Source organism: Benincasa hispida, chromosome 11 (assembly GCF_009727055.1).
Source record: "Benincasa hispida cultivar B227 chromosome 11, ASM972705v1, whole genome shotgun sequence".
Classification (NCBI taxonomy): domain Eukaryota; kingdom Viridiplantae; phylum Streptophyta; class Magnoliopsida; order Cucurbitales; family Cucurbitaceae; genus Benincasa; species Benincasa hispida.
This window is the reverse complement of record NC_052359.1, coordinates 13,722,235-13,733,489: the sequence shown is the minus strand read 5'-3', so window position 1 is coordinate 13,733,489 and position 11,255 is coordinate 13,722,235. Positions and strand designations below refer to the sequence as shown.

Here is an 11,255-nt window from a genome sequence, read left to right as displayed (position 1 = left end):
GGAGACCACACTTCTTTGGTTCTTATTTTAGAGAATGGTAAGGTAATCTAGTAGTTGTGTCCTGTTTCTGTTGTTGTTCATTGGGTGAGAAGAAGAAGTTTGTGCAAAGAAGTTCCACTGTTCATGATCTGTGGAGAGGAATTACATGAAGAAAAAGAACTACAAGGGTAAGTCTTCGTCCCCATTTCTCCTTCCCAAAAGCATGATTTAAATTGTAGATGTTTATCCTGTATATTTCTATGTATGTGTTCTCTATGTTTTCGAGTTTTCAAAATTGACTGTCAATGACACAACATTCACACGCTTCTTCAAATAATTCAATTTCTTCACAAAGCCCCCTTGGTTACCTTGGGATCATAGCCATTCTAATTGAGAAACAAAAAAGTTCCTTGTAGATTCGACCCATGCTTTCACTACTGCATAATTAAGGAAGGAACAAAATTTTAATTGATTTGATCGAAAGGATTTGACACCCTTTTAGTCTAATCACTCATACATTTAAATCCACGATATTTAATATCATTCCATGAAAAAATATCTGCAATCCAAACGGCGTGTAAGCTTTGAGTTTGATTTGAATTTAGTTCCTAGTTTTCAAAATATACAAATTTATCCTTGAGATTTGATTTTTTTTTTTTTTTTTATTGGACCTTACATTCCAAGATTTACACTTTTCAACTCGGTTTTTCACTAAACACTTTTAATTTTAAGTTTTGGTATTTATTAATTAATTTAAAATTATAATCAATTAAGTTTCACTATTTTTTTTCATGATTATTAAAATTAATTATAAAACTTCATTCCACAATTATTTTAAGTAATTAATAGGCATTCACACCAAAGACTGAAGTAAGTATTTATTAAAAACAAATTAAGCGTAAAAGTGTAAATCTTCAATTTCTATAGACCAAATTGAAACAAAATTCAAAATATTTAAAACTGAAACATTTTTAAACTTGGGACAACAATAGATTCAATAAACAAAATTATTATCATATATGTATTTCGGTAGTAGATTTAGAAATTGAATTCTAATTTAAATAGTTGTTTAAACTGTGTTTGATATTATATATTTATAAATCATAAAACTAGTTGTAGTTACCTAATAATATGTAGTTGACAATAAATTATTGTTTTGTTATTTATGAATATGATTTATGTTAAAACTATATATATATAATTATTATTTTGTAAATATTATATAATTCATAATATATTATATAATACATATACTATTTTTTTAAAAAAAATGAATTGAGTTTATAACATGTCATATTATATTTATTGGGCCAATAAATGTCTTTATCTTTATTTAATATAATTTTGCATTTTAAAATTTAAAACTCAAAATCTGGATACATTGAAAACATAAAAATGTTGTTTTCAAAATTTGAACTGTTTGGATCATAAAATCAAAAATAGTTTTTAGAAATAGAACCTGAGTTATCTTTCAACCATAGATTTCCTGAACTTTGTGAATATAAAAACATAAAAAAAGAATTTGAATTCTCTACCAAACGAGTCCTTAAAAGACTCAGAGTAATATTTTGAAGAATAGGGACACAAATGGGAAACTAGACTCAAAAGATAAGATCAAAAAATTATTCTTCTCAACATTAAATTATTAAGATATGCCAAATTACTTTACCTTTCACATGACACTTCATTTTATCGTTAGTCAACTAAAAATGAAAAGAACCATTTAGATTTATTGGTTAATTTATTTAATTTTCATAAATATGTTTAAACTAAATTTATAATTGACATATATAATTAATTTTATTAATAATATTACTAATATAATAATTTATTCTATTATTATGAATTAATATGTAAAAGCATAATCTTTTAGAAAAAAATGAATAATCATAATTATATTTGCTTAAATCTCTTTTTATTGGTAATATATATTAATATCATAAATTATTTATTAAAATCATTAACCAGTCTTTAAAAAATATTAATTAATTAACTAATAATAAAATAAGTTAAGTTTTTTCAATTAAACAATCTTGTACACTTGTAATTCTACTTTTAATCTATAATTATAGTTATTTTTTTAAATTAAAAATATTATTTGATGATTTAAAATCAATTAGTTTATATCAACTTCTTTTGGGTATATATAAGACTTATAATTGACATTAAACAATTAACAAATTAACTCTTCAATTGACAAAATTATTAAAAAAAAAAAAAAGAAAGAAAGAAAATAAATATTTAAATTAATTACCAATATTTTTTTAATAAAAATTGATGATATATATGTGCATTATAAAAAAATTAATTGATGAATGGATAAATATAATTAATTTTTAATGACTTATAATTGATTTAATAACTTAATATAATAAAAATAAATTAACAAACAAAAATTAATTATTGAAGTTAATTTTGATTAATTTTATACTTTATAATTGTATAAAAAAAAAATATGATACATTCTCAATTATCTTATTCTCATTCTCATACATATAACCAAATACAATTTTTGATTTTTCAATATCCTACTTCCAGACATCATTTATTCTTAGACATTTATCAAACCTTAAACCAAGGGGCTCTTAGAGATCAAAATGTTTTCTTTGAAATCTAAGAAAAAATAGTTACAAACATACAATATTCAAATCTCAAAGACTATATATATATATATATATATTTTATATCACCATCCATTTGAAATTGACATGTGAGTATATTGAAATCTAGAATGCATATTGCATATTGATTTTCAACATCATTAATGTTTTTCACACATGACAACATCGTCTTTTGACCAATTGAAAGAAGTTCATAAGATACCGATGACATTATTATAAAAATTTTTAAAATAAAAAATAAAATGCCCACAGGAAAAAGAGTTTGGCTGCTTTTTGTGGGCATTGAGTTGGGCTGCTTTCTTTTTCTTTTTCTTTTTATTTAATACTTATGATTATTTCTTTTAAATAATATAATTTCATAAACCTACCGCCATATTTCTTTATTTATCAAATTCGCGTTTAAATCATTTTCCTGAAAGAAAAGTTTAAAAAAATCTGTTGTAGACCAGCTTAGCTGAAATAAATATTATTCTCACAAAGTTTTTTTTTTTTTTTTTTTTTTAATCTTTCAAAAATAAATTCATTATCCTTTTATATAAAATTACATATTTCTTTGACGCATACATAAGAAATAAAAGAAATTATTTTACTGTAAATTCATAAGAAAGCTGGTCTAATAACTTTTTCTTTCTTTCTTTCTTTTTTTTTTTTTTTAGCTAATTCTGACTCAACAAGTTTTCATTCATAGCAAGATTCGATAAAAATCGACCTAAACATAACTAATATAATGACCAAAGTTTAGAAGGGGAAAATGAATGAATCGAAATTACATCTAAATAGGAGGGATCTTGATAACAAGAAAGTATAGTTAAGAAATGTTTAAAAGAATTGAAAGTCACTACCAATATTAACAAAGTGTACCTTCCTTTTCGATGACTCAATCATAGAAACTTCAAAGTTTCCAAAGTTAAGCATGATTAGCTTGGAGCAATCCTATGTTAGGTTACCTCTAAGGAATTTTCCTAGGATGCATGCAAGTAAGGACAAAACATGCTGAAAAGACCCGTGTTAGTTTGTGAGGACAACTTTCACTCTTAGAAGCATTCAAGACAATCAAAGATGATGTTACCAGGTTGCAGGGGATCTAGGAGAATGTCGGAGCCATCAGATTCCAAATCCTAGGCTTGGGGCATAACTAAATTGCATAAAATATATGCTATTGACCAAAAAGTTAGAAAGTCAAATTCTCATTCTACATATCGATGAACTAAGAAAGTCAATAATTACACTTCTAGTCCCCTAAAATTTGGATTTGGTAGCATTTTTATTTCCTAAGTTTTAATACTCGGCATTCTAACCCTTGAACTTTGCAAAAGAAAATCATTGCTTTGTTGGCCATTAGTTTTTTTTTTTTCCGTTACTATAGCTAACAGAAGTTGAGATGGATTAAAATCTCTCTTTTTTTCCATCTCATCGTTTTTTTTTTCTCACGTCAGTTTGAGAAAGTTAAATCATTTTTTTTTTTAAGATTTGCAAATATAGAAAAAAAATTAAATTTGATTATTATTTTAATTTATTTATACTAATCTATCTTCATTGTTGTTTCTACAATACATGGGTACTTTATATTTCGTATTTCAATAGTATATCACATATATTTTTACATTTTATGTATAAATCAATAATCATCCAAAATTTAATGAGTGATGATAGGTGTTAATAATACATCAATGATTTCGTTGAAAACAATTTTGAATGAGTCTTGCAATGGCTTAAGTTTTGTCATATTATTTAAAACTTTACTTAATATAGATTAGATAATTTGTATTGCCCTTTTAAAATAAAATTTATATAACCAACATTTTGAATTTTATTTGTACTAATTTTGACAAGGTCAAAAAACAAACAATATTATTAAAGTTGTTCACAATTTCATTTTGGACCCAAATTCTATTAAATTAATATTATTTAACTTTCATTATAAAGATTAAAAAGAACAATAAGCTAAAAAAGAAAAGGATAAGAAGCAAGTGATAATAAGATTCTTGGGTTTGAATTCTTCAAGTCAAAAGGCAAAAAAAGTTGAACATTGACAATTCCACAAATTGAGAATACCAAACAAGAATGTGTAAAAGGCAAAACTTATAACACAACACAATATAAATAGATGGTGCTACCATTGCCCTTTCATTACATTCAACATTAATTCTTTGCTTTCAACTTTCAAGATGGCTAACAATTTGGGACTATCCTCAATCCTTTTCTCTCTTCTCATCTTCTCTATGGTAAGTTTCTTTTGAGCTTAAAGCTCGTTTTGTTTTTCAGTATTTATCTCTTTCTTTCTTTTTTTTTTTTTTTTTTTTAAGAATTACAAAGCTATGTTTCTAACTATTTATTGTTTGAAAATATTTTTTTTTAAATACATAGTTGTTTATTTTTTAAGAAAAAGAAACAATGTTTTTGGGCCTCTTAAACTTTTATATGAAAATAAATTTATTAGAAAAACTTATGTTATTTTTATTTTAAGTTTTTTTGTAATATTATAAATTTGGTTCACGTATATTATTTGGTAAAAGTTAGAATTTAGTCCATATGGTTTTAAAAATTAAACTTTAGTCACTATAGTTTAATTTGATAAAACTTCAAAAATAGTCCCTATGGTTTGAGAAAATCTCACTTATCAAATCATAAGGGTTAAATTTAAATTATAAACCATGGGTCTATATTATAATTTTCTTCGAACTATAGGGATTAAATTTGCAATTTAACCTTTTTTTCTTTGTACATTTTGGGAGTTAGAAGATGAATAAAACTATGCATTTATATATTTAAAAAAATGAAAAATGAATCAGAAACAAAAAAAAAAAAAATGATTTCAGTGTTTTTAGAATTTCTAAAACATTTTTAAAGAATGTGAAACAAGAAATAGCAATAGTATCTTATACTTATCTTTCTCAAAAACTACAAACAAGAACCGTCAATGTTATCAAACGTGCCTAACTTTTCTCGAGGGATATTTAACATGTGGAAAATTATTTAAACTAAATTACAGATCATCGAAACGAGTTTCGCTGCTCGTAACTTAAATGAAAATGTATTAAAATGGGTGAAGAAGGACCATCGTCGTTTTCTTCGAGCTGTTATTCATGTCTCCAATCTCGACAACTCTATCAAGTAAGCATGCTTTTGATTTTGATGTCACTCAAAATGATGTTTCTTGTTGATTTTCATGGGTGAAAATTTTGCAAATATGTAGAACTTACACTGAAGGCTTTGGATTGAAGCTTTTAAAGAGAAGAATGTTTACGGATCGAGGGTATGAAGATGCTCTAGTTGGATTTGGGCCTGAAAATACTCACTTTTTGTTAGAACTGAGACAACGTAAGTAAACCGTTAATACATGTTAGAGAGTGATTTGAAATAGTTAATGAATTTCTAAAAAATATATTTTTAATGCATGTTAGAGATTTTAGAGTGATTTTAGTTAATCATATTTATGTTTGAAAATTAACCTTTTATTCAAAAGTAACATTTTCTATATGAAAATTAACCTTAAATACAAGGGGAAATTAAGTATTTTGATAAATAAATAAAATGAGATATATAATTTTCAGTCAAAACACTCCACCAAAATTACCTCCCAACTAATGATTGAAAAATCAATTTAAAATGATTTTCGATTTTTTAAAATCAATTTTAATATTCTTCAAACATCTATATTTGAAAGAAAATACAAGATTTTTAAAATGACATGATCACAGTTCCAAAATCACCCTCAAACATATCCTTAACCATTTTAAAACTTTTCAAAATCAATTTTTGATTTATGAAAGTCGTGGCACTAAAAAGTATAAAATCAAAATTAAACAAATTTGGAATGATTAATGAATTTTTTAAAATCATCTCAAAATCACTCCAAAATATGTCAACACTGATCAACGTTATTATATACCTATTCTCCAAAAACAATATTGAATTAATTTTCATTTCTTGCAGGGGATGAATCGAACAATGTATTTATTGGCACAGAGTTCGGTTACTTTGGAATTTCTACACAAGATGTGGGTATAGTTTAAAAATAGATTAATATGTTAGCATTAAAAAAATATCTCAAACTAATTAGTGTAATTAATAATCAACATATTGGCTGTAACTTGAAGGTCTACAAATCTGTGGAGCAAGCTCGATCAAATGGAGTAGTTGTAATTCAAGAACCTGTAAAAGTTAACGAAACTATAATTGCAATGGTTCAAGATCAAGATGGTTATCAATTTAAGTTCATCCAATGCCTTTCAGCTGCCGTTGATCCTCTCTCCCAAATAATGCTTCGTGTACAAGATTTGAATCTCTCTACCACTTTCTATTCAAAGGTACACTATTTATAGGATCGTTTTTAGATATAGTAAAATGAGTCAACTTATTTATAAATATAGCAATATGTTACTGATCTATTATAGACATCTATCAGTGTATATCGATGACTATCACTGACACTGATAGATATTTAGACATTAACATTTTATTATATTTAAAAATATTTTAAACAATTTTTTCATTTAAAATAATTACTCTAAAAAGAAAATTATAAAATAGATTTAAGGGACTTAAATTTCGGCATCTCGACATAGAAATTGGTAAAATTAAAATTTTCATTCCCCTAAAATGGTGATTTTTTTAAAAAAAGATAATGATAAAACTTGAAGAAAATATGAATTTATACTCAAATTTTTGGATTATATCAATTAAAATTTGAACTAATAATTATGTATCAATTTAAACTTTAAATTTTCATATATGTATTAATTTCTATTACATTCTGTTTGAATAAATATCGTAGCAGATTTGATTTACTTTATCAATTAAATTTCTAAACTTTTATAAGCGAAGTAATTTAGACTTTCAGTTAAAAATTTCTTTGAAAAACGTTCATGCATTTGAAGAAGTACTCAATAGACGTGTAAGAATTGGTGGATGGATGGGATTTTTTAAGGCATTTTTATTAAAGAGTTTTAATATATTTTATTTCGAAAATTTTGGAGTTTAATTAATATTCATCTGAGTCCAAACATAATATAAAAGTTTAATCGGCTAAACTTGATTTGCAGGCATTGGGGATGAAACTGTTCGAGAGCCAAAACAATTCACAAGGACAGGTAAATTAAGTTTATTATTTATTTATTAACTTCTAGTATTTAACGTGTCGAGATGAAAACTCAAATCTTTAACTTTTTAGTCGATGATATAAAATATCTTAGTTTAAAAATATTTTTAGTCCCTAAATTTTTATAGAAGTAATAATTTACATCATGTTCGATAATCATTTTATTTTTTTAGTTTTTACTTTTTAAAAATTAAGCCTACAAAACTCCTTCTACCTATAAATTAAACTTCTTACTTGTTATTTATGCAATGTTTCGGAAATCAAGTCAAATTTTGAAAATTAAAATTAAATAGTTTTTAATAACTTGTTATTGTTTTTGGAATTTGGCTAAGAATTCAATTATATATTTTACTTGAGAAAGATACAAAACCATGGTAAAAATTGAGATGAGGAAATAAGTTTAATTATCAAAAACAAAAAGCTAATGACCAAATAATTACCATGTGGGACCTTACTTATTGAATTTTAATAAATAAGGATTTAGTCTCTATACTTTCAAATTTATAAAAATTTAGTCCATAAACTTTAATAAGTAACAATTTGATCTTTATACTTCGAAAATGTAATAATTTAGTCCATTCCATGAAAAGATTACATTCAAAATGAACTGTCAACTTTTATTGGAAAATGTCTAATGACTCTATAAAAATTAAATTATTATCGATTAAAGTTTAAGAACTAAATCATTTCACGAGAGTTTATCGATGAAAAGTATTTTTTAACTAATCAGTCGACTTTGATCTTCTTATATTGCTCGAGTATAATGCATTATTATCAATGCTAAATTGTTAGAATATATATATAATTTATATTTTGTTAAATTAAGACTTCTTGAAATGGTTTTTGTTATTGTTTTTTTTTTTGGCAGTTTATAATGGGAACTATGGGTTATGGAACAAATGAAAGTGAAACAACACTGCTGAAATTGGAAACAAGAAATAACCTCTCTCGTGATGATGGACGAGATGGCTATGCAATGGTAACTTTCGCAGAAAGAAAAAATGTCATAAAAATAATAAAAAAAAAAAGAAAAATTCTAATAGACATTGATAGATTTCTTTCCACATCGATCAGTAGTAGACTTCTATCCGTTTTTATCACCAATAGATACTGATAGATTCTATCAACCTCTATCAAAGAAGATTAAAATTTTGTTAATTCGTATAAATAGTTTCTTTATTTTTATATTTTTAAAAAATCTCCTATTTATTTATTTATTTTGAAAAATATGATAATAAGATGAAAATATTATAATGTATTTTTCAGCTATATATTAGTACTGACAATGTAAAGAAGAGTGCTGAAGCTGCTAAATTGGTAATCAAAGAGCTTGGTGGGAACATAATCATGGAGCCAGTTTTGGTGCCTACCATTAATGTCAAAATGACTGGATTTAGTGACCCAGATGGTTGGAGAATGGTAATTATCTATTGGTTTTAATTCCTATTTCCTTTGCCTTTTCTTTTCCCTCTACAAAATGCTTTTACAATTTAATTCTTGAACTATCTTTCATAATGGTTTAGTCCATGTTCATTTAGATTTGCAAGAATTTAGTTTATAATAGCTATTATAAGTAATAATGTAGTAACAATTAAATTATTATCGTGAAAAATCTCATCAAAATTACATCACCCTTTATTACGTAATAACTTTTGTTTTAAATAAACATTTGATCACTTATTAGTTCATCAATCTATACGTATAAAAAAAATTTGGTTTAAATATTACTTTGGTCTCTATACTTTTGATTTTTATTTATTTTGGTCCTCGTACTTTTAAAATTTTCATTTTGGTTCCTATATTTTCAATTTTGTTTATTTTGGTTCTTGTACTTTCAAAATATTTACTTTGATCCTTATACTAACTTGTGTTCATTACAACCCTTGAACTTTAAAAAAGTATTTTGATCCCTTAAAAATGAAGTAAAAATAGAAATGTAAGGACCAAAATGGTCACTTTTTTAAAGTTAAGATCAAAATAAACATTTTGAAAGTATAGAAGACCAAAATGAACTAAATTCGAAAGTATATGAATTAAAATGAACATTTTGAAAGCATAGGGACCAAAAATGAACAAATACTAAAAATACAAGGACCAAAATAAACAAAAAATTTTATGAAAACCTACAAAATTTTTCACGTTAGGAAAAAAATCATTATAAATAATTAATACAGGGTTAAATTGTTACTTAAATACTACTAAGTTGTTACATAATAATGTTTATGAACTAATTGATACGAACCTGAAAGTACAATGTCTAAATTATTACAAACTAAAATTGAGGGACTAAATTTGTTACTTCCATGAAAATTTAGGGCCCCAAATTGCTTTTTAACCTAAACTAAACATAATAGTTCTATGGTTTAGTTTTCACAAATTCTCAAGTGCATTTTTTTATGTTAAAGAACACTTTTGATCCCTAAACTTTCATATAAGTAACAATTTAGTCCCTGAACTTCGATTTGTAACGATTGTAGTCCTTTTACTTTCAATCTTGTAACAATTTATTCTCTAAAATTTATATGTAACAATTTAATCCTTGTAATTCTAAATTTCATAACAATTTAGTCTCTAACACAAACAAATTTATCAAAATTAGATGTCATTTTATATTATTTTATGATGTAGACCTTGTATTTCATAAAAATATCGAATCTCTAATTAGTTTATCGGTTTATTTATGCAAAAAATCTCATTAAATCTTAACACGAATTTCTACACTAGGAACTAAATTGTTACCGATTTTTAAGTATAAGAACTAAATTGTTACATAGTAATGTTCATGGACTAAATTGTTATAAAATTAAAAGTCCATGGATTAAATCGTTACAAACTAAAGTTTAGAGACTAAGTTGTTACTTTTATGAATGTCTAGAGATTAAAAGTGATTTTTGTTTTTTTTTTTTCTCAATTTATGCTTCATATTTTATGCAATGGCCATTTTTTTTTTTTCAGATTATGGTAGACAATAAAGATTACCAAAGAGGAACTCTTTAGAAAGAAGGGGAGAAAGAAGGGGAGAGGAAGAAAATGCTCAAATTTAGGGACCATTATAAGATTGAGAATTTGTTTCTTAATAAGTGGGCATACCTAAATTATTGTAATATTTTTAGAGATTAGAGTTGTGTTATTATTTAATCTTGTACATTTATAACATAATTTCACAATAAGCTTTTCAATTTTTGATTAGCGGTTGTTGGTCTACTATTGAGTGAATAAAATAAAGTTGATATTATTCTTTTATAATTTTCTTCTTCAGTTTATGAAGAGCATATACTTTTTTTTAGTAATGCAAAGATGATATTTAGCTGGGCACATTTTTATCATTTTCTTTCTATTACTCTAATTGATCAGCAACATTTTGATAGACCGATTCCTCCCGACACTGATAGATTTACTATCAGTTTCTATTATTGATAGACACTAATAGACTTCTATCGGCCTCTATCAACCTCTATAAAGAAGATTAAAATTTTGCTTTTTTTTAAAAAAAAATTATTTTTCTTATTTTTCTATTGAAAATCTCCTTTTTTATAATTAGCTTTCCCCCTTTT

The 11,255-nt window shown here is 24.8% G+C and overlaps 1 protein-coding gene across 1 annotated transcript; it reads left to right on the top strand.

The window, feature by feature from the left end:
- Nucleotides 1–4,718: 4,718 nt before the first annotated feature.
- Nucleotides 4,719–10,884, top strand: LOC120091611 (lactoylglutathione lyase GLX1-like). The gene is made up of 9 exons (XM_039049714.1): nt 4,719–4,825; nt 5,593–5,714; nt 5,797–5,921; nt 6,537–6,601; nt 6,701–6,910; nt 7,646–7,693; nt 8,570–8,680; nt 8,968–9,120; nt 10,657–10,884. The coding sequence occupies exons 1-9, from the start codon at nt 4,769–4,771 to the stop codon at nt 10,696–10,698; spliced, it is 933 nt and encodes a 310-aa protein (XP_038905642.1). The 5' UTR covers nt 4,719–4,768; the 3' UTR covers nt 10,699–10,884.
- The last annotated feature ends 371 nt before the right edge of the window (nt 10,885–11,255 follow it).

Excerpts from the sequence above, each read along its gene's own strand:
- LOC120091611 (XM_039049714.1), top strand. The coding sequence starts at position 4,769 with ATGGCTAACAATTTGGGACTATCCTCAATCCTTTTCTCTCTTCTCATC. Across the intron at positions 5,922-6,536 it reads TTTGTTAGAACTGAGACAAC|GGGATGAATCGAACAATGTA; the intron begins GTAAGTAAACCG and ends CATTTCTTGCAG. Across the intron at positions 8,681-8,967 it reads GACGAGATGGCTATGCAATG|CTATATATTAGTACTGACAA; the intron begins GTAACTTTCGCA and ends TGTATTTTTCAG.